At 40.9% G+C, this 24,594-nt stretch overlaps 1 protein-coding gene across 5 annotated transcripts in view; it reads left to right on the top strand.

The window, feature by feature from the left end:
• The window catches only part of smchd1 (structural maintenance of chromosomes flexible hinge domain containing 1), a 169,004-nt gene that overhangs the window by 53,207 nt on the left and 91,203 nt on the right, over positions 1–24,594 (top strand). For 4 of the 5 annotated variants that reach the window (XM_072255886.1, XM_072255895.1, XM_072255913.1 and 1 more), the window contains 9 exons: positions 430–627; positions 2,713–2,826; positions 12,199–12,255; positions 15,395–15,501; positions 15,591–15,673; positions 16,926–17,039; positions 22,458–22,535; positions 23,099–23,218; positions 24,387–24,531. In XM_072255886.1, the coding sequence (XP_072111987.1) occupies positions 430–627; positions 2,713–2,826; positions 12,199–12,255; positions 15,395–15,501; positions 15,591–15,673; positions 16,926–17,039; positions 22,458–22,535; positions 23,099–23,218; positions 24,387–24,531 (1,016 nt within the window). The remainder of the gene's footprint in view (positions 1–429; positions 628–2,712; positions 2,827–12,198; positions 12,256–15,394; positions 15,502–15,590; positions 15,674–16,925; positions 17,040–22,457; positions 22,536–23,098; positions 23,219–24,386; positions 24,532–24,594) is intronic. The other variant, XM_072255904.1, reaches the window with a different exon arrangement.

Here is a 24,594-nt window from a genome sequence, read left to right on the forward strand (position 1 = left end):
TGGATAGATTAGATGGGCTGAAGGACCTATTTCTATGCCATAGTGCTCTATAATTTAAGACTCTAAAGCAGGTTAGCAGTCATGTGTAGAAAGAGAAATAATCATTGTTTCAGGTCAGAGGTTCTAACAGAGCCCAACTTCACTGAGGACCTGAACCTATGACCTGATATCATTTTCTAAGGATGCTGCCTCACCGGAATGTTTCCAGCATTTTTCTATTTATTCATGATTTCTTGCATTGTCTTTTTTAAAATATATATATATATTTTTAGGAGTTTTTAAAGATGTATTTGCATTTATAATCCAATACTGAGTCTTTAGTCTCTGTCAATGATCTTGTTTTCAAATGTCCAATTTAATAATTTTTTCCTTGCTGTTTGAATTTTTTTTTTGTTTATTTTTGAAGTGTAACCCAAATTTCCCTTTCAGGAGCAGAGGATGAAGATAGACAGAGAATTTGCCATGTGGCTTAAGGAGTGCCATGAGAAATATGACAAACAAATAAAATTCAGCTCTTACAAAGGTACAATCACCAGAAGTGATTTGCCATCAAAACGTATGCAGAGTCCTTGGGCTGTATATGCGGCAATTGAATGGGATGGTAAAATCTTTAAAGCAGCACAAATGGTAAGTCATTTATACATTGAAAATTTCTTTGATTTTGAAAGTACAGGTTAACAATTAAAAATGCTAGTGAAGGATATGTTTAATAAGAGAATTCCATTAGCTCGTTGGGAATATATAGTCTTGTGTTTTCAAACTAGATAATGTTGCCTTATAGTGATCAAGGCACTGGATAAAAAATGGGACAGTTAGAGTTAAAACGCTTTATTGAGTGATTTCCTCTTCTGTAAGTAGTCTTAATTTTCAAGATTCTGCTTTTGCTAAGTAAAGAATATTTATTATTCCTTAATATAGGTATGATGGCAGGAGTATGTTCACTTGACTTGTGTTTTAATCTATCAATTAATTTTAAGTTTCTTGCCTAGTTGTCATGAAGCTGCCTTTGGACTGCAAGTTTAGCCAGGAGAGTTGTGGGTAGAATCTCGCAGTTGAGATGCTTATTTTAATAATTATTTTCTAAGGACATCTATCAGAACAATTGAAGTGGCACTAACATGTTTTAAGTTGTTAACTTGCTTTTGAGAGCAACAATAGAAACACTACTTAGTGTTGAGCACCCACCTTAGAAGTTCCAAGTAAATATATGTCACTGTATGCAACCTTGATATTCATTTTCTTGTAGTCATACTCAATAAATCCAATAGCCATAATAGAATCAATGAAAGACCATGCCAACAGGGCATACAGGGCAACAAACTGCAAATACAAAAATAAATAAATAAGTTGATTGATTAATTTTTAAAATATATATATATTGAGAACCTGAGATAAAGATTCCTTAAAAATGAGTCCATAGGTCATGGGAGCATTTTAGTGATGGGGCAAGTGAAGTTGAATGAAGTTTTCCCCTTTAGTTCAAAAGCCAAAGTTCAAGGTTGAGGGGTAATAACTTCCTGAATCTGGTGCTGTGGGTCCTAAAGCTCCTGTACCACCTTCCTGATGACAGCAGTAAGAAGAGACATGACTGGGGGGGGGGGGGGGGGTCCTTGATGATGAATGTCGTTTTCCTGCAGCAATGCTCTGTGTAGATGTACTCAATAGTTAGGACCTTTACTCTTTATGGACTAGGCCAGATTCACCTACTAATTGTAAGATTTTCCGTTCAAGGGCATTAGTGCTTCCATACCCGGCTGTGATGCAGCCTGTTAGTATAGCCAGCCACACATGTATAGAGTTTGTCAAAGTTCTAGATGTCATGCTGAACCTTGGCAAACTCCGAAGGAAACAGAGGCACTGAAACTTCTTTTCTACAAACGATTTTATCTATTAAGGGATTATTTTATAACATTTCATTTAGAAAATTTATTTGTACAAATTAATATCTATATAAATCTAGCAATCTTGGGTTATTAAAATAATATTGACTTAAATTGAAGATTTTTTGAAGTCTTTGGATCAGCCCTTATTTTCCAGTTATTTACCAGGAGATGGATATTTGAGGTTGGTATGGGGTGTTTTAAACCTAGAACATCTGAAATTTCTGTAGGCTGGTTTCAGAATGGGTAAAAAGAGTGGTGGGGCAGTAAATTAATTTTCTTTTTCTTTTTGAACATTATGCTAATCATTGTAAAAAAAATGTATTATGTTTGTATAAATTGTTATTTATCTTAATTGCAATGATGCAAGATGCCATTGTTAGTTATTCATGACTTAAATTTCTTTCATTGATTAATATTAATTATATCAAGAATAGAAAGAGATAAATCAATAAAATCCATGCACAGTGTGGCGTTTCAAAAGTTGTTCACGTTGTGCTGTGCTGTGTAGCATGCATCTTGTTCTTGGAATGAATTAAGGTATTGGTGTATTTTTTTGTTTTTCACATTCGTGTTGTGACAAAAGATGCACCTACAAGATTGTAGATGAAAAGATGATTTTACTTTTGACAATAAAATATTTCAGTTTTGGTTGAATGGTGTTTAACTACTTGCAGAAAATGCAGGCAGACGGGGTTAGTGTAGATGGGCAAAAGGTCGACATGGATGTGGTGGCTGGGGGGTCAGTTTCTGTGCTGAATAACTCTGGCTCTGTGTCTAAAATCTTAAAAGTTATGTAGAATTAACTTGAAAGACTTCAACTTATTTTCAGGTTAAGACGGTTAAAACAGTGCCAATAATTTATGGAAGCATAGTTCGTTTTCTGCTTTATGGTGACCATGAAGGTGATGTATTTTCTACTGGAGGTGAAGTCCAAATAGCTGTGGTAAGTATAGAATTACCATTGAATGTCATCATTAACTTTATCGACATTTTTATGTTGAAAGTTGTACTTTAACATATGAATTGGTTTATAGGGTGGCTTATTAAATCATCTTTGAATAGTCATTTAAAATAGCTCCATATTAAGATTTTGTAAAACTTTTGAGAAATCTCCAGTTCCAGCTTTGGTGGCAAAGTCATTCTCTGTTATGGTTTAACTACTGTGACACTATATCAAAAGCTATTGTCATGGCAGTATGTACAGGGCAGAATTCTATTAAAATATGTTTAAATATTCTAAACCACTAGCAAAAGAGCTGAAACATTCAATAGTCATAATTAGGTTCATTGCCCGCAGTAAGTGAGGGAGCAGGGAAGAGAAATTAGTCAATCAGAATTGAACTTGATGGTCTTTCAGTGTAATTGTTTATTACAATGTTAATTTTAATGTAAGTAAAACTGTTCTGTGCAGTGATAGCATTTTCGGGTACCTGGGTGGGTGGTAAAATCAGTGTCTGGTAAAAGCAGTAAAGGTTCTGAATTACTTGATAATAGCCTAGTCTCGGAGTCAAAAGGTTCTGGGTTTATGTGTCACTCCAGATTTGACTGCAGAATTCTAGTTTAATGCTTTGGTGTAGTATTGTTATAATGCTGCACTGTTGGGGATTCATTTTCAAATGGACAGGAATAAGTTCCTACTACTGTGATTTTAGTTATCACAAAAAAGTTTCTGTTTTTCCTGCATAACAATAGCAGTCTCTTGACAGAAATATTAAAGCACCTGAAGGTGATGTAAAAGATGCAATATAATTGCAAATTTTCCTCATTGTTATAAAGTTTTCAGACCATCCTTTACAATAACAGACCAAGAAATAGTCAGTTTTTTCAGGGGTGAAAGTATGAAGCTGTACACATTAAAATCTTAATGTTAACTATCTTCAGGCAGGCAAAGTTACTTGAGGCTGTTGAAGTGAAAGATACTTGACAGTTCTACTTATTTCCTGATCCTGACCATAGTACTTGGTATTGAAACAGACTCTTACAAAACAAGGACAGTGATAGACAGCCCCAGTTAAGTTGCATTGTGAATGACAAATGCTTTGAAGCCATGTGTGCTCAAGATTCCAAATTGTAGGTAGTCTTCTTTGTATCAGTTTAACAAACATCAGAGAATCCGCCGATGCTGGGAATCCAAAGCAACACACACAAAATGCTGGAGAAACTCAGCATCAAGTCAAGTCATGTCACTTTTTATTGTCATTTTGACCATAACTGCTGGTACAGTACACAGTAAAAACGAGACAACATTTTTCAGGACCATGGTGCTACAGGAAACAATACAAAAGCTACTCTGAACTACGTAAGACAGCACAAAAACTACACTAGACTACAGACCTATCCAGGACTGCATAAAGTGCACAAAACAGTGCAGGCATTACAATAAATAATAAACAAGACAATAGGCACAGTAGAGGGCAGTAGGTTGGTGTCAGTCCAGGCTTTGGGTATTGAGGAGTCTGATGGCTTGGGGGAAGAAACTGTTACATTGTCTGGTTGTGAGAGCCCGAATGCTTCGGTGCCTTTGCCAGATGGAAGGAGGGAGAAGAGTTTGTATGAGGGGTGTGCGGGGTCCTTCATAATGCTGTTTGCTTTCCGGATGCAGCGTGTGGTGTCATTGTCTGTAATGACGGGAAGAGAGACCCCGATGATCTTCTCAGCTGATCTCACTATCCGCTGCAGGGTCTTGCGATCCGAGATGATGCAGTTTCCGAACCAGGCAGTGATGCAGCTGCTCAGGATGCCCTCAATACAACCTCTGTAGAATGTGCTGAGGATGGGGGGTGGGAGACAGACTTTTCTCAGCCTTCACAAAAAGTAGAAATGCTGCTGGGTTTTCTTTGCTATGGAGCTGGTGTTGAGGGACCAGGTGAGATTCTCTGCCAGGTGAACACCAAGAAATTTGGTGCTCTTAACGATCTCTACGGAGGAGTCGTCGATGTTCAGCGGGGAGTGGTCGCTCCGTGTCCTCCTGAAGTCAACAACCATCTCTTTTGTTTTGTTCACATTCAGAGGTAGATTGTTGGCTCTGCACCAGTCTGTTAGCCGCTGCACCTCCTCTCTGTATGCTGACTAATCATTCTCGCTGATGAGAACTTGATGATGTGGTTCGAGCTGTGTGTTGCAGCACAGTTGTGGGTCTGCAGAGTGAACAGCAGTGGACTGAGCACACAGCCCTGGGGGGCCCCCGTGCTCAATGTGATGGTGTTGGAGATGCTGCTTCCAATCTGGACTGGCTGGGGTCTCCCAGTCAGGAAGTGTAGGATCCAGTTGCAGAGGGAGGTGTTCAGGCCCAGTAGGCTCAGCTTTCCAGTCAGTTTCTGAGGAATGATTGTGTTGAATGCTGAACTGAGGTCTATGAACAGCATTTGAACTTGCGTGTCTTTTTTGTCCAGGTGGGTTAGGGCCAGGTGGAGGGTGATAGCAATGGCGCCGTCTGTTGAATGGTTGGGACGGTACGCAAACTGCAGGGGATCCAGTGAGGGGGGCAGCAGGGTCTTGATGTGCCTCATGACCAGTCTCTCGAAACACTTCATGATGATGGATGTGTGTGCAACGGGATGGTAGTCGTTGAGGCAGCACTATAGACTTCTTCGGCACAGGGATGATGGTGGCAGCCTTGAAGCACGTAGGAACGACGGCACTGCTCAGGGAGATATTGAAGATGTCAGTGAGCATCGCTGCTAGCTGGTCTACACATCCTCTAAGCACTCTGCCAGGAATATTGTCTGGTCCAGCAGCCTTCCATGGGTTGACCCTGCACAGGGTTTTCCTTACATCGGCCACGGTAAGACACAGCACCTAGTCATTTGGAGGAGGGGTGGTCTTCCTCGCCGCCACATCATTTTCCGCTTCAAAATGAGCGTAGAGGTTGTTCAAGGCATCTGGGAGGGAGGCATCACCAGCACAGGCAGGTGGTGGTGTCTTGTAGTTGGTGATGTCCTAAATGCCCTTCCACATGCACCGCGTTTCGCCACTATCCTGGAAGTGGCTGTGGATTCGCTGGGCATGTGCACGCTTTGCTTCTCTGATGGCCCGGGACAGTTTGGCCCTCACTGTTGTTAGGGCTGCCTTGTCGCCTGCTCTGAAGGTGGAGTCACGGGTCCTCAGGCATACCAGGCAGGATCTGTGGAAAAGAATAAACAGTTGATGTTTCGGGCTGAGACCCTTAATCAGGATTGGAAAAGAAGGAGAGAAGTCAGACAGGGGAGGAAGAAGTACAAGGTAGCAGATGACCGAGAGGTTGGGGGTGGTGGTGGGGGTGAAGTGAAGAGCTGGGAAGTTGGATTGTTCAACAAGATAAAGGGTTGGAGAAGGGGTAATTTGATAGGAGAGGACTGAAAACCATGGAAGAAAGAGAAGAGGAAGGAGCACCAGAGGGAGGTGATGGACAGGTGAGAAGACAAGGTGTGAAAGGGAAAAGAGAATGGGGAATGGTGAAGGAGAGGAGGAGGGACAATTACTAGAAGTTCAAGAAATTGATGTTCATGCCATCAGGTTGGAGGCTACTCAGACGCAATACAAGATGTTGCTCCTTCATCCTGAGTATGGTCTCACCCTGGCAGGAGAAAAGGCCATGGACTGACATGTTGGATTCATAATAGGAAGTAGAATTGAGAAGGGTGGCCACTGGGAATTCCTGCTTTTTGTGGTGCACAATGAAGTGGTCTCCCAATCTATGTCGGGTATCACCTGATATACAGCAGGCCACACCTGGAGTGTTGGATATAGTTGTTGACCCCTTCACAGGTGAAGTATTGCCTAACATACAGTTAGCTTAACATCTGTAGTTGGGAAAATGCTTGAAACTGTTATTAAGGAAGAAATAGCGAAACATTTAGAAAGTGGTTCCATTAGACAGACGCAGCATGGATTCAGAAAAGGCAGGTCCTGTTTGACAAACTGACTGGAGCTCGTTGAGGACATAATGAGTGCAGTGGATAGAGGGGAACAGGTGGATGTTGTATACTTGGATTTGCAGAAGGCGTTTGATAAGGTGCCGCACAAGAGACTTATAATTAAGGTATGGATGCATGGAGTCAGAGGAAGTGTATTGGCATGGATAGTGGATTGGTTAGTCAATAGAAGGCAGAGCGTTGGTATAAATGGGTGTTTCTCCGGTTGGCAGTCAGTGGTGAGTGGTGTGCCGCAGGGTTCGGTGCTGGGCCTGCAGCTGTATACCATTTACATTGATGATTTGGAAGACGGAACTGAGTGTAGCATAGCAAAATTTGCTGATGACACTAAACTGAGTGGAAAAGCAAATTGTACAGAGGATGTGGAGAGTCTGCAGAGGGATATAGATAGGTTAAGTGAGTGGGCCAAGGTCTGGCAGATAGAATACAGTGTTGGTAAATGCGAGATCATCCACTTTGGAAGGAATTATAGAAGAGCAGATGATTATTTAAATGGTGAAAGATTGCAGTATGCTGTTGTGCAGAGGGAATTAGGAGTGCTTGTGCATGAATAGCAAAAAGTTGGCTTGCAGGTACAGCAGATTATTAAGAAGGCAAACGGAATGTTGGCCTTCATTGTTAAAGGGATTGAACTCAAGAGGAAGGAGGTCATGCTGCAACTATACAGGGTACTGGTGAGGCCGCACGTGGAGTACTGTTTGCAGTTCTGGTCTCCATACTTGAGAAAGGATATACTGGATTTGGAGGCAGTGCAGAGGAGGTTCACCAGGTTGATTCTAGAGATGAAGGGGTTAACCTATGAGAGATTGAGTCACCTGGGACTATTCTGGAATTCAGAAGAATGAGAGGGGATCATATAGAAACATACAAAATTTTGAAAGGGATAGATAAGAGCCGAGAGGTAATGTTGCAGCTATATAGGACCCTGGTCAGACCACACCTGGAGTACTGTGCTCAATTCTGGTTGCTTCACTATAGGAAGGACGTGGAAACCATAGAAAGGGTGCAGAGGAGATTTACAAGGATGTTGCCTGGATAGGGGAGCATGCCTTATGAGAATCGGTTGAGTGAACTCGGCCTTTTCTCCTTGGAGTGACAGAGGATGACAGGTGACTTGATAGGGGTGTACAAGATAATGAAAGGCATTGATCATGTGGAAAGGCAGAGGCTTTTCCCCAGGGCTGAAATGGCTGGCACGAGAGGGCACAGTTTTAAGGTGCTTGGAAATAGATACAGAGGAGATGTCAGGGTTAAGTTTTTTACGCAGAAAGTGGTGAGTGCGTGGAATGGGCTGCCGGCGGCGGTGGTGGAGGTGAAAACGATAGGATCTTTTAAGAGACTCCTGGATGGCTTCATGGAGCTTAGAAAAATAGAGGGTTATGGGTAAAGCCTAGGTAGTTCTCAGGTAGGGACATGTTTGGCACAGCTTTGTGGGCCAAAGAGCCTGTATTTTGCTGTATGTTTTCTATGTTTCTAAGATAGAAGTAGTAAAGTTGTTTCCATTGGTAGGTGAGATGAGAACTAGAGGACTTTGCCTCAAGATTCAGGAGAGAAGATTTAGGACAGAGATGAGGAGAAACTGTTTTTCCCAGGGAGTGGTGAATCTGTGGAATTCTCTGCCCAGGGAAGCAGTTGAGGCTTCTTCACTAAATATATTTAAGATACAGTTATATAGATTTTTTACATAGTAGGGGAATTAAGGGTTATGGGGAAAAGGCAGGTAGATGGAGCTGAGTTTACAGACAGATCAGCCATGATCTTATTGAATGGCGGGGCAGGCTCAATGGACTGGATGGCCTACTCCTGCTCCTATTTCTTATGTTCTTATGACTGCTTGGGGCCCTGAATGGTGGTGAGGGAGGAGGTATAGGGGCAGGTATGGCATCTGTTCCATTTGCAAGGATAAATACTAGGAGGGAGATCAATGGGGAGGGACAAGTGGACAAGGGAGTGGTTTAGGGAGCAATCCCTGTGGAAAGTGAGGTGGGAGGGAAGATGCTAAAAGCTTTTTTAAGTTTGCTTTTCGAACGTTTGCTTTACGAAACCACACTGTTACAAAAGACCTACATTAGTACCCTGCTTTCGCTTTCAGAAGGTGTTTTCACTGTTACGAAAAAAAAATCAGCGTGTGATAAAAAATCAGCGCGCGATAAAATGCAGCGCGCGCCCCGAGCAGCCGCTCTCCCCTGGATTCTCGCCGGCATTGCTTAAACTCGTGCCTGTGAGCAGCCGTTTGCAAGATGAGTTCTAAGGTATCGGAAGAGCCTAAAAGAGCTCGTAAGGGTGTTACTTAGCGTAAAACTAGACATAATTAAGTGTTTTGATCATGGTGAACAAAGTAAGGAAAACGTGAGTTTGGCTTGTGGAAGCTGGCGAACATGATGTTGAAGAGGTTTTGGCATCCCGTGACCAAGAACTGACAGATGAAGAGCTGATGCAATTGGAAGAAAAAAGGATAACAATCGAAACTGAATGAGTAATGATAAAGTACGACTTTAATTTTGAAAGGGTACGTCGGTTTAGGGGATATTTGCAGGATGGTTTGAGTCCTTACAAAGAACTGTGTGATAGAAAAATGCGCGAGGCTCAGCAGTCAAGCAAGCCTTCCACATCAGCCACAGCAGACGACGAATCTCGACCTTCGACATCGAGGCGGGCAGAGATAGAAGAAGATGAGCTGCCTGCTCTAATGGAAACAAGATGATGACGAGATGACACCCCAGTGTCCCACCACCCCAACCCCCAGGCCACGGACAGATACCGATTTGCGGACAATGCAACAGTAGCCAGGAGGCACACAGCGCATCTTTAAGAAAAAAGCTGAAATAAACATGCTAATTAATTAGGTGCCGCCAACACGTAATTGTCGGCCCAGATCAGAGACGACGCAGTCGGAAATCAACACTGATCTGGGCCGACTATGTGTTGGGTGGCACCTAATTAATTAGCTTGTTAATTTCGGCTTTTTTCTTAAAGGTGTGCTGTGTGCCTCCCGGCTATTGCTGCATTCCTGCATGCTTCGCGGCAATGTATCGCTTGGCGGCCTGGAGGGTGGGGGCCACTGCACCATCCCAACCTACGACAACTCAATCTAACACCATCATCCGTGTACTCGGCAAGCTATCTTGTTGATTCCCGTAAGTGATACTACACTGTACATACATTATTTCTACTTTATATTGGCTGTGTATTTTTACATGTTATTTGGTATGATTTGGCAGCTTCATAGCTTAAAGGTTACTGGAGAAAGTGTTCTTGCCAACAGCGCTTGCGTGAGATTTTCTGCCGACGGCGCTTGCGTGAGATTTTCGCTATGGAGAACAGTTCGGTAATGATTGTGGAAAAGTATTTCTACTTTATATAGGCTGTGTATTTGTCATATTATTCCTGCTTTTACTATATGTTACTGTTATTTTAGGTTTTATGTGTTATTTGGCATGATGTGGTAGGTTATTTTTGGGTCTGCGAACGCTCACAATATTTTCCCATATAAATAAATGGTAATTGCTTCTTCACTTTACGACATTTCGGCTCACGAACCGTTTCATAGGAATGCTCTACCTTCGGATGGCGGGGGAAACCTGTATATAAAGGGCAAAAGAGAGTTGAGGGTAGATATAGGACCAATAGAAAATGACACTGGAGATACTGCAATGAGAGATGCAGAGATGGCAAAGGAACTGAATGCGTATTTTGCATCAATCTTCACAGTGGAAGACATCTGCAGTATACTGGACTTTCAAGAGTGTCAGGGAAGTGAGGTATGTGCAGTAAAAATTACAACAGAGAAGGTGCTCAGGAAGCTTAATGGTCTGAGGGTGGATAAATCTCCTGGATCTGATGGAATGCACCCTGGAGTTCTGAACAAAGCAGCTGGAGAGATTGCAGAGGCATTAAAAAGGATATTTCATGAATCAATAGATTCTGGCATTTTACAGGATGACTGGAAAATTGCAAATGTTACTGTGATATTTAAAAAGGGTGGGAGGCGGCAGAAAGGAAACTAGACCTGTTAGCCTGATATCAGTGGTTGGGAAGTTGTTGGAATCAATTGTTAGGGATGAGATTATAGAATGCCTGGAGGCACATGACAGGATAGGCCATTGCCAGCATGGTCTCCTGAAAGAAAAATCCTGCCTTACTAACCTACTGCAATTTTCTGAGGAAATTACAAGCAGGGTAGACAAAGGAAATGCAGTAGATGTGGCGCACTTGGATTTTCAGAAGGCCTTTGACAAGGTGCCGCACATGAAGCTGCTTAGCAAGATAAGGTCCCATGGAATTACAGGGGAGTTACTAGCATGGGTGGAGCATTGGCTGATCAACAGAAAACAGAGTGGGAATAAAGGAATCCTATTCTGGCTGGCTGTTGGTTACCAGTGGAGTTCCACAGGGGTTGCTATTGGGACTACTGCTTTTTACGATGTATGTCAATGATTTGGACTGTGGGATTAATGGATTTATGGCTAAATTTGCTGATGGTACAAAGATAGGTGGAGGAGCGGGTAGTGTTGAGGAAACAGAGAGCCTGCAGAAAGATAGTTTAGGGGAATGGGCAAAGAAGTCCCAAATGAAATACAACGTTGGAAAGTGTATGGTTATGCACTTTGTTGGAAGAAATAAACGGGTGGACTATTATTTAGTGGGGAGAGAATTCAAAATGCAGAGATGCAAAGGGACTTGGGAGTCCTTGTGCAAGATGCCCTAAAGGTTAACCTCCAGGTTGAGTCGGTGGTGAAGAAGGCAAATGCAATGTTGACATTCATTTGTAGAGGTATAGGATATAAGAGCAGGGATGTGATGTTGAGGCTCTATAAGGCACTCGTGAGACCATACTTGGAGTATTGTGTGCAGTTTTGGGCTCCTTATTTTAGAAAGGGTATACTGACATTGGAGAGGGTTCAGAGAAGGTTCATGAGAATGATTCCAGGAATGACAGTGTTACCATATGAGGAACGTCTGGCAGCTCTTGGGCTGTATTCCCTGGAGTTCAGGAGAATGAGGGGGGATCTCATAGAAACATTCCGAATGTAAAAAGGCCTGAACAGATTAGATATGGCAAAGTTATTTCCCATGGTAGGGGATTTTAGGACAAGAAGGCACGACTTCAGGATTGAAGGACGTCCATTTGGAACAGAGATGCGGAGAAATTACTTTAGTCAGAGGGTGTTAAATCTGTATAACTTGTTGCCTCGAGCGGCTGTGGAAGCCAAGTCATTGGGTGCATTCAAGGCAGAGATACAGTGGCATGCAAAAGTTTGGGCACCCCGGTCAAAATTTCTGTTACTGTGAATAGCTAAGCAAGTAAAAGATGACCTGATTTCCAAAAGGCATAAAGTTAAAGATGACACATTTCTTCAATATTTTAAGCAAGACTACTTTTTTATTTCCATCTCTTACAGTTTCAAAGTAACAAAAAAGGAAAAGGGCCCGAAGCAAAAGTTTGGGCACCCTGCATGGTCAGTACTTAGTAACACCCCCTTTGGCAAGTATCACAGCTTGTAAACGCTTTCTGTAGCCAGCAAAGTCTTTCAATTCTTGTTTGGAGGATTTTCGCCCATTCTTCCTTGCAAAAGGCTTAAAGTTCTGTGAGATTCTTGGGCTGTCTTGCATGCACTGCTCTTTTAAGGTCTATCCACAGATTTTCGATGATGTTTAGGTTGGGGGACTGTGAGGGCCACAGCAAAACCTTCAGCTTGCGCCTCTTGAGGTAGTCCATTGTGTATTTTGTGGTGTGTTTAGGATCATTATCCTGTTGTAGAAGCCATCCTCTTTTCATCTTAAGCTTTTTTACAGACGGTGTGATGTTTGCTTCCAGAATTTGCTGGTATTTAATTGAATTCCTTCTTCCCTCTAACAGTGAAATGTTCCCTGTGCCACTGGCTGCAACACAAGCCCAAAGCATGATCGATCCACCCCCCTGCTTAACAGTTGGAGAGGTGTTCTTTTCATGAAATTCTGCACCCTTTTTTCTCCAAACATACAGTACCTTTGCTCATTGCAGCCAAAAAGTTTTATTTTAACTTTATTGGTCCATAGGACTTGTTCCATGAAGGTCATATTTGTGCAGGTGTTGCTGCACAGTAGAACAGTGCACCACCACTCCAGAGTCTGCTGAATCTTCCTGAAGGTCTTTTGCAATCAAACGGGGGTTTTGATTTGCCTTTCTAGCAATTCTACGAGCAGTTCTCTGGGAAAGTTTTCTTGGTCTTCCAGACCTCAACTTGACCTCCACCGTTCCTGTTAACTGCTATTTCTTAATTACATTACTAACTGAAGAAATGGCTACCTGAAAATGCTTTGCTATCTTCTTATAGCCTTCTCCTGCTTTGTGGGCATCATTTACTTTAACTTTCAGAGTGCTAGGCAGCTGCTTAGAGGAGCCCATGGCTGCTGATTGTTGGGACAAGGTTTGAGGAGTCAGAGTATTTATAAAGTTTTGAAATTTGCATCACCTGGCCTTTCCTAATGATGATTGTGAACAAGCCATAGCCCTAACAAGCTAATTAAGGTCTGAGACCTGGGTAAAAGTTATCTGAGAGCTCAAATCTCTTGGGGTGCCCACATTTTTGCATCATGCTGCTTTCCTTTTTTCACTCTAAAATTGTATAAAACAAAAATAATACACTAATCTTGCTTAAAATGTTGAAAAGAATGTTTCATCTTTAACTTTATGACTTTTGGAGATCAGTTCATCTTCTACTCAACTATTCACAGTAACAGAAATTTTGACCGGGGTGCCCAAACTTTTGCATGCCACCTTGATAGGTTCTTGATTAGCCAGGGCATCAAGGGGTATGGGGAGAAGCCAGGGGTGTGGGGGATGTCTGGAAGAATTGGATCAGCCCATGATTGAATGGCAGAGCAGACTCGATGGGCTGATTGGCCTACTTCTGCTCCTGTATCTTTTGGTCTTATGTGCTTTGTGGTAGGATCCCATTGAAGATGGCAGATGTTACAGAAAATTATGTGCTGGATGTGGAGGCTTGTGGGTTGGTAGGGAGCAACAAGTGGAACTTGATCCCTGGTGTGGTAGTGGGAGGATGGGGTGAGGGCAGATTTCACACCTTACCTGGCCATCACCTCCATCTGGTGCTTCTCTCCCTTCTCCAGCTCTTTATCTTTTTCACCAATCAACTTCCCAACTCTTCACTTCACACCTCCTCCCCTCTTCCCAGTTTGGTCTATGACCTGTCACTTTGTACTTCTTCCTCTCCTCTTCCCCACCTTCTTTATCTGACTTCTCTTCCTTTCCAGACCTGATGAAGGGTCTCAGCCTGAAGCGTCAACTATTTACTCTCTTCCATAGATGCTACTGGCCTGCTGAATTCCTCCAGCACTTTGTGTGTGTTTGTTTTAATGCTTAGACAAGGGAAATAACAATAGCTGTGCTTTACTATAGCTTATCTTAAAACTAAAATCTACATAATGCTTGAAAGATTTTTGCAAAACTTTTGTTGGTCCATGGCTATAATCAGTGAGGATTTAATCTATTACCTCTATGCTTCATTATTTTCAGAACTTATCCATATGTGTGTCCAGGCCATGAATCTCTCCTGAGGTCACTGTTTTGACATGTATCACTGTTGAAATCATTCCTGATGTCACTGGTTCTAATGTAATTGAGTTAGCCCACAACAATGCTTATTCAGAACTTAAACTGAACCCAAACAAGTAGAGGGTCCTGCTGAAGGGTCTCAGTCCAAATGTCCACTGTACTTTTTTCCCTAGATGCTGCCTGGCCTGCTGAGTTCTTCCAGCATTTTGTGTGTGTTGTGAGGTACATTCAAGAATCAGAGTCAGCTTTAATATAACTGGGATACATCATGAAATTTGTTATGCAGCAGCAATACATAATAATTACTGTGAATTGCAGTAAGAAGTATGTGTGCACTGTATATTTAAAAAGAAACTTAAAGTAGTGCAAAAAGGGGCAAATAAAGGTAATGAGATAGTGTCCATGGGTTTAATGTCTATTCAGAAATCTGATGGCAGAGGGGAAGAAGCTGTTCCTGAATCATTAAGTGTGAACCTGCAGGGTCCTGTACTTCCTCCCCAATTGTAGCAATGAGAAGAGAGCAGCATATCCTGGTTGATGGAGGTCCTTAATGATGGAAAAGAAAAACAATCACCTAATTCTTGGGTGGTCATTATTTGCAAGTTTTATTCTATCCCAAATTATTATGGGAGCTCATGGTCAGTATATTGTTTTACTGGGCAAATCCTGTAAACAATCCTAATCCCGTGGCAAGAGCAACATGCAGGTGTAATGCCACCAGTAATTCAAAACTGACATTCAGTAATTGTACACAAATTTTATGAATAATTCAAGGACTGTGCCAGACTTTAAAAGGGTGCACAACATTATTCTAAAGGGCTTGCCACTATAAGATCAAAACATACCTTTTGACTTAATTATTAAATTGACAAGATTGGGTTGATGGCCACTTCCAGGTCTTTTACTATTTTACTGTGAAACAGCTGATCCTACTGTCAACTTCCTAGTTAGCAACATTCATGTGTGCTAAGGAGTTATTGGAAAAACAAGTCACTAAACTTGGTAAGATTTTATTTCCTTTTTAATTTCATTCCTCCTAGGAACCTCAAGCTTTATATGATGAGGTGAAGACTATTCCAATTTCAAAGCTAGATAGAACTGTAGCTACCTCTATGATCAAGAAATACATAGAAGATGAAATGGCCAGGTACTAGAAATTCACAGTGGTAATTTCACATTCTGGTTTAATTTTGTTTTTGCTTGTAGAAATATATCGATGCTATTTGTTTTAAACAGGCTTCCTGATAAATTGTCTGTTACTTGGCCAGAAGGAGATGAACTTATTCCGAACGAAAGCAGACCTGCAGGAATACCCATAGGTGAGACTAAATAATATTTAATTATCTTCAAAGAAATTTTCTTGTCTTATCCGTCCCAAACCACACTTTTGCTGCGATTGAAATCTAGTTTTTCTCTTTTAGTTCTCAAAGTATCTTTGACCTGAAATGTTTCTCTCTGCACAATACTGTCTGACAACTAAGTGTTTGCGGCCTTTTGTTTGTTTCAAATTGCTGGCCTTTGCAGTTTTGATTTTAATTTTGATAGTCCATTATACACCAATAATCTGCAATATATGTGATACTTCATCCAATTTGTGTCCAGCAGGGAGTTTGAAATTACCTCTTTCGAAATCATTTCTGATTTGATCTGGTTTAATCTGTGACCCTATTTATATTTGGCAAATTTTCGTAACTGTCGTGCAGTAGTTCTTTATAATTAAACATGCATTTCTCAAATCTTCAGAGCAATTGCTTTTAATCAGGCAGTATTTCTAGTGATTTAGGACATTTTTAGGCTCTGATTTCACTTTTTGATAGTTGGAATTAAAAGAGATTTGCATCTTGTGACAAGATGCAAGCTGAACAATGCCTTTTTTTAGATTAAATTTGGCTAAGCGTAGATTTAAGAACACTATATATTGATTAATAGTTTGGAAAGAAAAAAAGAAATAAATAACTGGGTCAAGTGTAAAATCTGAATAAAATGTAAAGAAGAGCAATTGGTATAATATACAATCCATTGAAGAGCCATAGAAATGTATTCATTTCCACAGACAGGTAAAGAATTTAAGAATGAAAGAAAGTAGATTGAAAGAAAGGGCTTACTAATGTGCAAAAATTCATAGTGCAGTGGACTAGTTGAATTTCAATAACCAGCAAAGGCACCTATTTGCAACAATCAACATCATGCAAGCATATTAACTGATAGTGCACGAGTGCTTCTGATAGTTTGGTTGTTATTTTTTGTTAACCTCATCTGAAAGACTGTTTCTGACCAATAAGTTGACAGTAAGCCCCAAGGTTGTTGTGCTTGTATCTCTGGAGTAACACTAAGCAGCTGTCTTATGACCTGTGCAAGGTGACTGTTAACTGACCATTGCTGATGCTTGTACTAGCACTGTTTTTTTTTTACAGAACCAGTTACCAGTTTCTGTTTGATTGCATTCTAGTTATATTTTGACAAGCTATGGCTTTAAGACAGTGTGTGATAAGGAAATGTTGATTTTTCCTAAGCAACATGCCATATGTAAATGTAGTTAATCCTTCAACTATATACTGATACTGCTTACAGGTGCTTTAAGAATTGAAATTCTCAATAAAAAAGGTGAAACCATGCAGAAGCTTCCAGGGACAAGTCATGGTGGATCAAAGAAATTATTGGTGGAGCTGAAAGTTATTTGGCACTGTAAGTATGCAAAAGTTTCTAATTTGAAGAGGTAATTTTTAGTGTGTATAATTGTTCAGCTGCTTGCGATGTTTGACGCCCAACTGCTGGTGATCCTTTTAACAAATACATTACCTTTGTTATTAGCTAGTAAAATGTAAACATGAAAAATAACTTGATCACTGTAAATTTTCCTCCCAGTCTGGCATTACATGAGATGCATAATATCAGCAAGAACTCATGCAATCGATGATGCAAAATTTTTCTGTGACCTTTAATGGAGGATCTTGTCAGCATTCTTTGGGGGAAAAAATGAAGTAGGAGTTTAGGTATGCTTCAGCAATGGATTTACTTTGGAACAATGAGCCATCTAAATTTCTCCTTGTGTATCTAATGCAACTGAAGCTCTCCGTTCAAATCAACCTCCTGGTGAATCTCTTCTGCATACAACATCCTTTCTGCTATGGTGGCCAGAACTGCACACGGTATTTCAACTGCGATCTGACCAATGTTCTGCACAGCGGCATCGTAATATCCCAACTCTTGTACTTGGTAATCTCTGTCTACGAAGGCAAAGATGCCAACATGGCTTCTCTGACTTATTCTCCTGTTTTTCCAGTATTGGGCAATTATAAATATGCACACAAGGCATCTCTGTATGTCAGCACTACTATTGTTCCTTCCATGTATTGTATACATCTTACAAGTATTTGATGTTCCAAAATACATCGCACTTGTCTGAAATCAATGATATCTACCAAAGCTCTGTCCAACCTTCCATTTGATTCATTATCTTACATATCCTTAGACAATCATCTTTTCCATCTTCATTTTCAACAATTTTTATGTTGTCAGCAAGCTTACTAATCAGACCACCTGTGTTCTTGTCCATAGCATATGACAGACAAATGTTCTGGCAAAGGTCCTGTGTGGTTCATGTTGTAGAGTCCACCACTGCTTTTTGTCTTGGATCATCAAGCCAATTCTAAATCCATTTTGTCAACATGCCTCTGATTCCTATTGCCTTCACCTTTGAACCCAGCCTGTCTTCTTGGATCTTTTCAGAATCCCTGCTCAAGTACATGCATACTGCTTCTTGCAGTCATCAATTTTCTTAGTTATCACTGCAAAAAATTCAGTCAGATATGAGCCAAGATTTCCTCTGAACAAAGCGTGCTGAATCCCCTGCCTTTCCAAGTGAACTTAAATCCTGCTCCTTTCTTTTCCCCTGTTTCCCTACAACTGGAAACAGGCTCATTGGCCTTTAGTTTCCTGGCTCATCTCTAATACTTTTTGAATAAGGAAACATTTGCAATCACCCAGTCTTTTTGTATATCACCTAAAATGAAGAAATCTCCATCAGGGCTCCAGCTATCTCCTCCTTTCCCATAGCATGTACTTCTATAAACTTCAAAGAACTTACTTGTTACCAGTTGCTTACACCTGACATTTGATTCCTTTTTTTTTTAATCAAATCTTCAATTTCCTACGTTAATCAAGGTTTATTAATCTTACCATATTTGCTTCTTACCTTAGAGCAGTGGTCCCCAACCACCAGGCTGCAAAGCATGTGCGAGGAAACGATATGATTTGGCGATATGAAACGATATGAGTCAGCTGCACCTTTCCTCATTCCCTGTCACGCACTGTTGAACTTGAACACTATTACCCCCCCCCCCTCCCCTCGGTCGGCCCATCCGCAAGAATATTGTCAATATTAAACTGGTCGGCAGTGCAAGAAAGGTTGGGGACCCCTGCCTTAGAGGGACATGTTGAATCTGAACCTTACTATTTCACCTTTACACTGTTTGCACTCTGTTGTTTTGCCATCTAGCAGCTGCTCCTTATCAACTTCTTGCTGGGTCCTGTCTTTTACCATTGAATTCAGTTATCCCCCAATTTAAAACCTTGCTCTGGCCAAACTTGTCCTTTTCAATTACTACTTTGTATATCATTATTAAATGACAGTCACTGTTCCCAAAGGGATTCTCCATAGATATTTTTACCACTTGCCCATCCTAATTCCATAATGTAAATTTGAATAAAACCTTCCTTCCCTTGCTGGACCTGGGACCTAGTTTATCAATTCCATCCCATCTAAGCCTGTTACTCTAAGGTAATGGGATAATAATGGTGAATGTAGATAATTCTGCATTAATAGCACAAACATGTGATCCACTAGAATAATTCCTTCCAAAATTAAGCAAGGTAGATTCAAGACTCTTGTTCTGGGAAATCATCGTATAGAAAATGGTTTCTTTGCATAAGTATGTAATATGATTTCCTTTTCAATTTGATCCACACAATTTTATTTGTTAAAAATGCTCTCTTAATGTCATGACAGCAAGTTTAAGAAAGATTGCAACTCTTCACTTTTTCATGTTCTTAAGAAGGCAACTTGGAAACAAGCAATGGCAAATGGCAAGAATGGTATTTGATCAAAGGAGGAAAAAAAGCTGACAATCAGAATCAGGTTTATTATCACCGGCATGCGTCGTAAAATTTGTTAGCAGCAGCAGTTCAATGCAATACATAATATAGAAGGGAAAAACATAATTAATTAGTAAATAAATAAATTAGTTACAGTATATGTATATTGAATAGATTAAAAGTCGTGCAAAAACAGAAATAAATATATATTTAAAAAGTGAGGTAGTGTTCACAGTTTCAACATCCATTTAGGAATCGAATGGCAAAGGAGAAGAAGCTGTTCCTGAATCTTCAAATGTATGCCTTCAGGCTTCTGTACCTCCTACCTGATGGTAACGGTGAGAAAAGGCCATGCCCTGGGTACTGGGCGTCCTTAATAATGGACGCTGCCTTTCTGAGACACCGCTCCTTGAAGATGTCCTGGTTATTCTGTAGGATAGTACCCAAGATGGACCTGATTAAATTTATGACCCTCTGCAGCTTCTTTCTGTCCTGTGCAGTACGCCACCCCCCCCATACCAGAGAGTGATGCAGCCTGTCAGAATGCTCTCCACAGTACATCTATAGAAGTTTTTGAGTGTTTTTGTTGATATACCAAATCTCTTCAAATTTCTAATGAAGTATAGTCGCTGTCTTGCCTTCTTTGTAGCTGCAGTGATATGTTGGGACCAGGTTAGGTCCTCAGAGATTTTTGACACCCAGAAACTTGAAACTGCTCACTCTCGCCACTTCTGATCCCTCCTATGAGGATTGGTATGTGTTCCTTCACCTTACCCTTCTGAAGTCCACAATCAGCTCTTTCATCTTACTGACGTTGAGTGCAAGGTTGTTGCTGCAACACCACTCCACTAGTTGTTATATCTCCTTCCTTTATGCCCTCTTGTCTCCAGCTGAGATTCTACTAACAATGGTTGTATCATCAGCATATTTATAGATGGTATTTGAGCTATACCTAGCCACACAGTCATGGATATAGGGAGAGTAGAGCAGTGGGCTAAGCACACATACCTGAGCTTGGTCCTAAAAAAACAGTAAATTGTGGATTCATTAAGTTCAGAAATCAGTAAAGAAGGATTAAAAAGGAAATTAGAATATGAGGCATTAAAAAAGTAAAAGCTTCTGTACATGAATGTATGATGAGAGGGAAGAAAAGCTGAAGATGATGTGGGCTCTGACCATAAGATATGCAGCAGAATTAGGCCTTTTAACCCATTAGGTCTGCTCCACCATTGAATCACGGCAGATTTATTATCCCTCTCAATCCCATTCCCTTGCCTTCTTCCCGTAATCTTTGTCACTTTGACTAATCAAGAACTGATCAACCTCCGCATCTACCCAATGACTTGGCCTCCACTGCTGAGGCAATGAATTCCACAGATTCCTCTACCCTCTGGTTAACAAAGTTCCTCCTCATCTCTGTTCTAAATGGACGTCTCTCTATTCTGAGGCTGTGCCCACTGGTCCTAGACTCCCCCACTGTAGGAAACAACCGCTCCACGTCCACTCTTACCTAGGTCTTCAAATATTTGATAGGTTTCAGTGATGTCCCCTCCTCAGTCTTCTAAACTCAAGTGAGCACAGATCCAGAGCCAGCATTTTCATGAACCTCCTCTGGGCCCTCTCCAACAATAGCACATCTTTTCTTAGATATCGGTCCAAAATTCTCACAATACTCCCAAGTGCAGTCTGATCAATGTGTTATAAAGCCTCAGCATTACATCCGTGCTTTATATTCTGGTCTTTTCAAAATGAATGCCAACATTGCATTTGCCTTCCTTACCACCGACTCAACCTGCAAGTTTAACCTTTAAGAATCCTGCCTGAGGGCTTCTGAGTCCATTTACACCTCTGATATTGAACTTTCTCCATTTAGGAAATGGTTCACACCTTTATTCCATCTACCAAAGTGCATGACCATACACTTCCCTACACTGTTTCATCTGCCACTTCTTTTCCCATTCTCCCAGTCTAAGTCCTTCTGCAGATTCCCTGCTTCCTCAGTACTTTTCTCCCCTCCACATGTCGTCCAAGTCATTGACATAGCGTGAAAAGAAGTGGTCCCAACACTAACCACTATGGATCACCATTAGTCATTCATTAGTGGCCAACCAGAAAAAAGGCCCTTTATTCCCACTTTTTGTCTCCTGCCACTTAGCCAATCTTGTATCCATGCAAGTATCTTCCCTACAAAACCATGTGCTCCTATTTTGTTAAGCATCTTGTCAAAGGCCTTCTGAAAATCCAAGTAAGCATAGAAACATAGAAAACCTACAGCACAATACAGGCCCTTCGACCCACAAAGCTGTGCCGAAATTGTCCTTACCTTAGAACTACCCAGGCTTACCCATAGCCCTGTAGTTTTTAAACTCCATGTACCTATCCACAACGTCCATTCACTCATTACAGACTCAGCCAGGAAAGATTCTACTAGGGATTAGGAAAATACTTAGAAAAATTCAACATATTTTAGCTGTCTTTGTGGAAGAATATACTGGAAAATCTCCTGGATCAGTTAACTTGACCTCATTAGGAGGGAAATTATTTGGAATCTACCATAAAAGATTAAGCTACAGACTAACAATTGCAGCTTGTAGAAGTTGCTGCCTTGCTGTGACATTGACCTAAGTTCAGCCTGACTTAATGTTGTCTGGAGATGGCATGTTCTCCCTGTGACAAAGATGTATGCATTAGTCAGTTAATTGGTCACTGTAAATTGTTCTTGTATAGTTTATGAAAATGTGGGATGAGTGAGATTGCTCTGTGACCAGGCATTGAATTGATGGGCCAAATGGATTTGTTTGAAGTTGCAGTGAGCAGAACAAATGTGGGCCCATCAGTTAATTGTATTTGAATACTCGATAAGATGCTGCCCATGAGATTTCCACATTTGTCCAATGGTACATACTTCTAAATTGGCTGAATGTCATGTTGAACAGTCAGTTAAGAATCTTAATTACTTGATGTTATTATTAAATTGTTGTAAGATGTTAATTGTTTTTGGCATTTCAGCTTCTGGAGGTGACAAAGAAATAGTTTCTCATATCAGTCAACATGGTGGCAAATGGCCGTATTGGTTCAAAAAGATGGGTGAGTGTTTTCACAATAAAGTATTTAAGTCATGGTTCAGGTTTTTCTAGGTCCATTTTTTTACATGGTGTGGTAGGAAACCATGACATTTCAAGCAAGTGTATTCTTTTGATTCCTGTTTGCGAACAAAAAATATCACCAAGGGAGGCATCTTGTTTGTAAAAAGAATAATGTGTGAGTGTTTTCACTGAAGTAAATAAGTTAGAAATACAGATTTTTAAACTTTGAAGTGTCATTGTTTTGCATTATTTGTAATAAGTGCTGATTTAAAAATTGGATATATCTAGGCATTTCCAAGCAGAAAATTATTCTGTAAAGTAGCCTTATTGTATATATTGGCATAATTGTAGTACTCCATCACTATGTTTGTGGGTTTGCGTTTGGGAGTTCTCAAGACACAAATTGTGAATACTAATTTTGGCTGTAAATGGGAACAGTTGAAGCCAGAATTATGCACTTTGCAAACAAATAGAGGACATGGTGGGGCAATTTTTAGAAATATGAGGAAGAGATCACAGCTCAATTTTGCATTTTACTTTAATAGGGTTGCATTTTTTTTTCAGAAAACATTAATAAGCTTGGGAACTACACCTTAAAACTACAAGTGGTGTTGAATGAAAGTAATGCAGATACGTACGCAGGAAGGTCTCTTCCAAGCAGAATCTTCAAATTTACTGTCACAGGTAAATAGTGAGAGAGGGATGTATTTCAGAGAATCTTAAAAGATTGTCTTGAGGTTATCCAATTGTGTGTCAAAAAGGTCAGAGTATGGTGGGCATACCTGAATGATTAGATTACTCAGTCCTCTTTTATTGTTATTTAGAAATGCATACATGCATTAAGAAATGATACAATGTTCCTCTGGCGTGATAGCACAAAAAACAAGACAGACCAAAGACTAACACTGACAAAACCACATAATTATAACATATGGTTACAGCAGTGCAAAGCAATACCATAATTTGATGAAGAACAGTCCATAGGCACAGTAAAAAAATAGTCTCAAAGTCCCCGAGTCGATCGACTCCCGAGTCCCCGATAGCTACGGCAAAAGGGAGAAACTCCCTGCCATAAACCTCCAGGCACTGTCAACTTGCTGATACCTTGGAAGCAGCCAACCCTGAGTCCATCCATCCGAAAACTCGGAGCTTCCGAGCAGCCTCTCTGATACAGCCTCCCGAGTGCCATCCTCTGCCGAGCACCTTCGACCTCTCCCCGGCTGCTGAACCACGCAAAGCCGAGGATTTTGAGGCCTTCAGCTCCAGAGATTCCGGTTACCACGCAGTAGCAGCGGTAGCAAAGCAGACGTTTCAGAAGTTTTCCAGATGTTCCGCTGTGCACTCGCGTCTGTCTTCGTCAAATCAGAATTGTGCACGGTCCCCTACTTAACAGATTACAGATATCACCGGAGAGGCCGCGCGCGCTGTCGTCAAATGAGTTTCAAGGAACAGAAAAAGTTGGTGGTGCAAGGGGTTCTGATGAAAGTGAGGAGAAGGCTGTGGGCAAGGACATCTGGGTCACTCTACCTTGAAAGACCTTTTCAAATGCCTTGCTAACTTCTGTGCCGTCAACTTCCACTGCCTTACCCTTACAATTGCCCTCTTGCCCTCCTCTATGTGCCTTACCCTGCATGTAACAGCAGTGACTGGTCTCTTTGCAGCGTAGAGCCCCTTGCCACCAAGATCAAGGCATTACTGTGTCCTTGGCCTTTTGTACTTGCATGTTACTATATTAATTTGATTTCTGCTCTAATACTCATTGACTAGAGATTAGCTTCCTAAACAGATTTTGTTTCCAATATGTTTTTCAATTTGTGCACTATTTTGAGATTGATATTTCTTTCCTCTTAAGAGGGCAAACCTGATAAATTTATAGTGGGAATGCTGGATCCTCCATTTCGTATTGCTGTCCCTTTCAATATTCCTCTGGACCTGCAGGATGAATTTGGACATTCAACACAACCAACCACTGATATCAAACCAATTGTGGAAGCAAGGTATTGCAACAAATAATTCTGCTGTACTTCAGAAAAGCATTTGATATCATTTTTGATTTCCCC

The sequence above is a fragment of the Mobula birostris genome, chromosome 1 (assembly GCF_030028105.1).
Source record: "Mobula birostris isolate sMobBir1 chromosome 1, sMobBir1.hap1, whole genome shotgun sequence".
In the NCBI taxonomy this organism is placed as follows: domain Eukaryota; kingdom Metazoa; phylum Chordata; class Chondrichthyes; order Myliobatiformes; family Myliobatidae; genus Mobula; species Mobula birostris.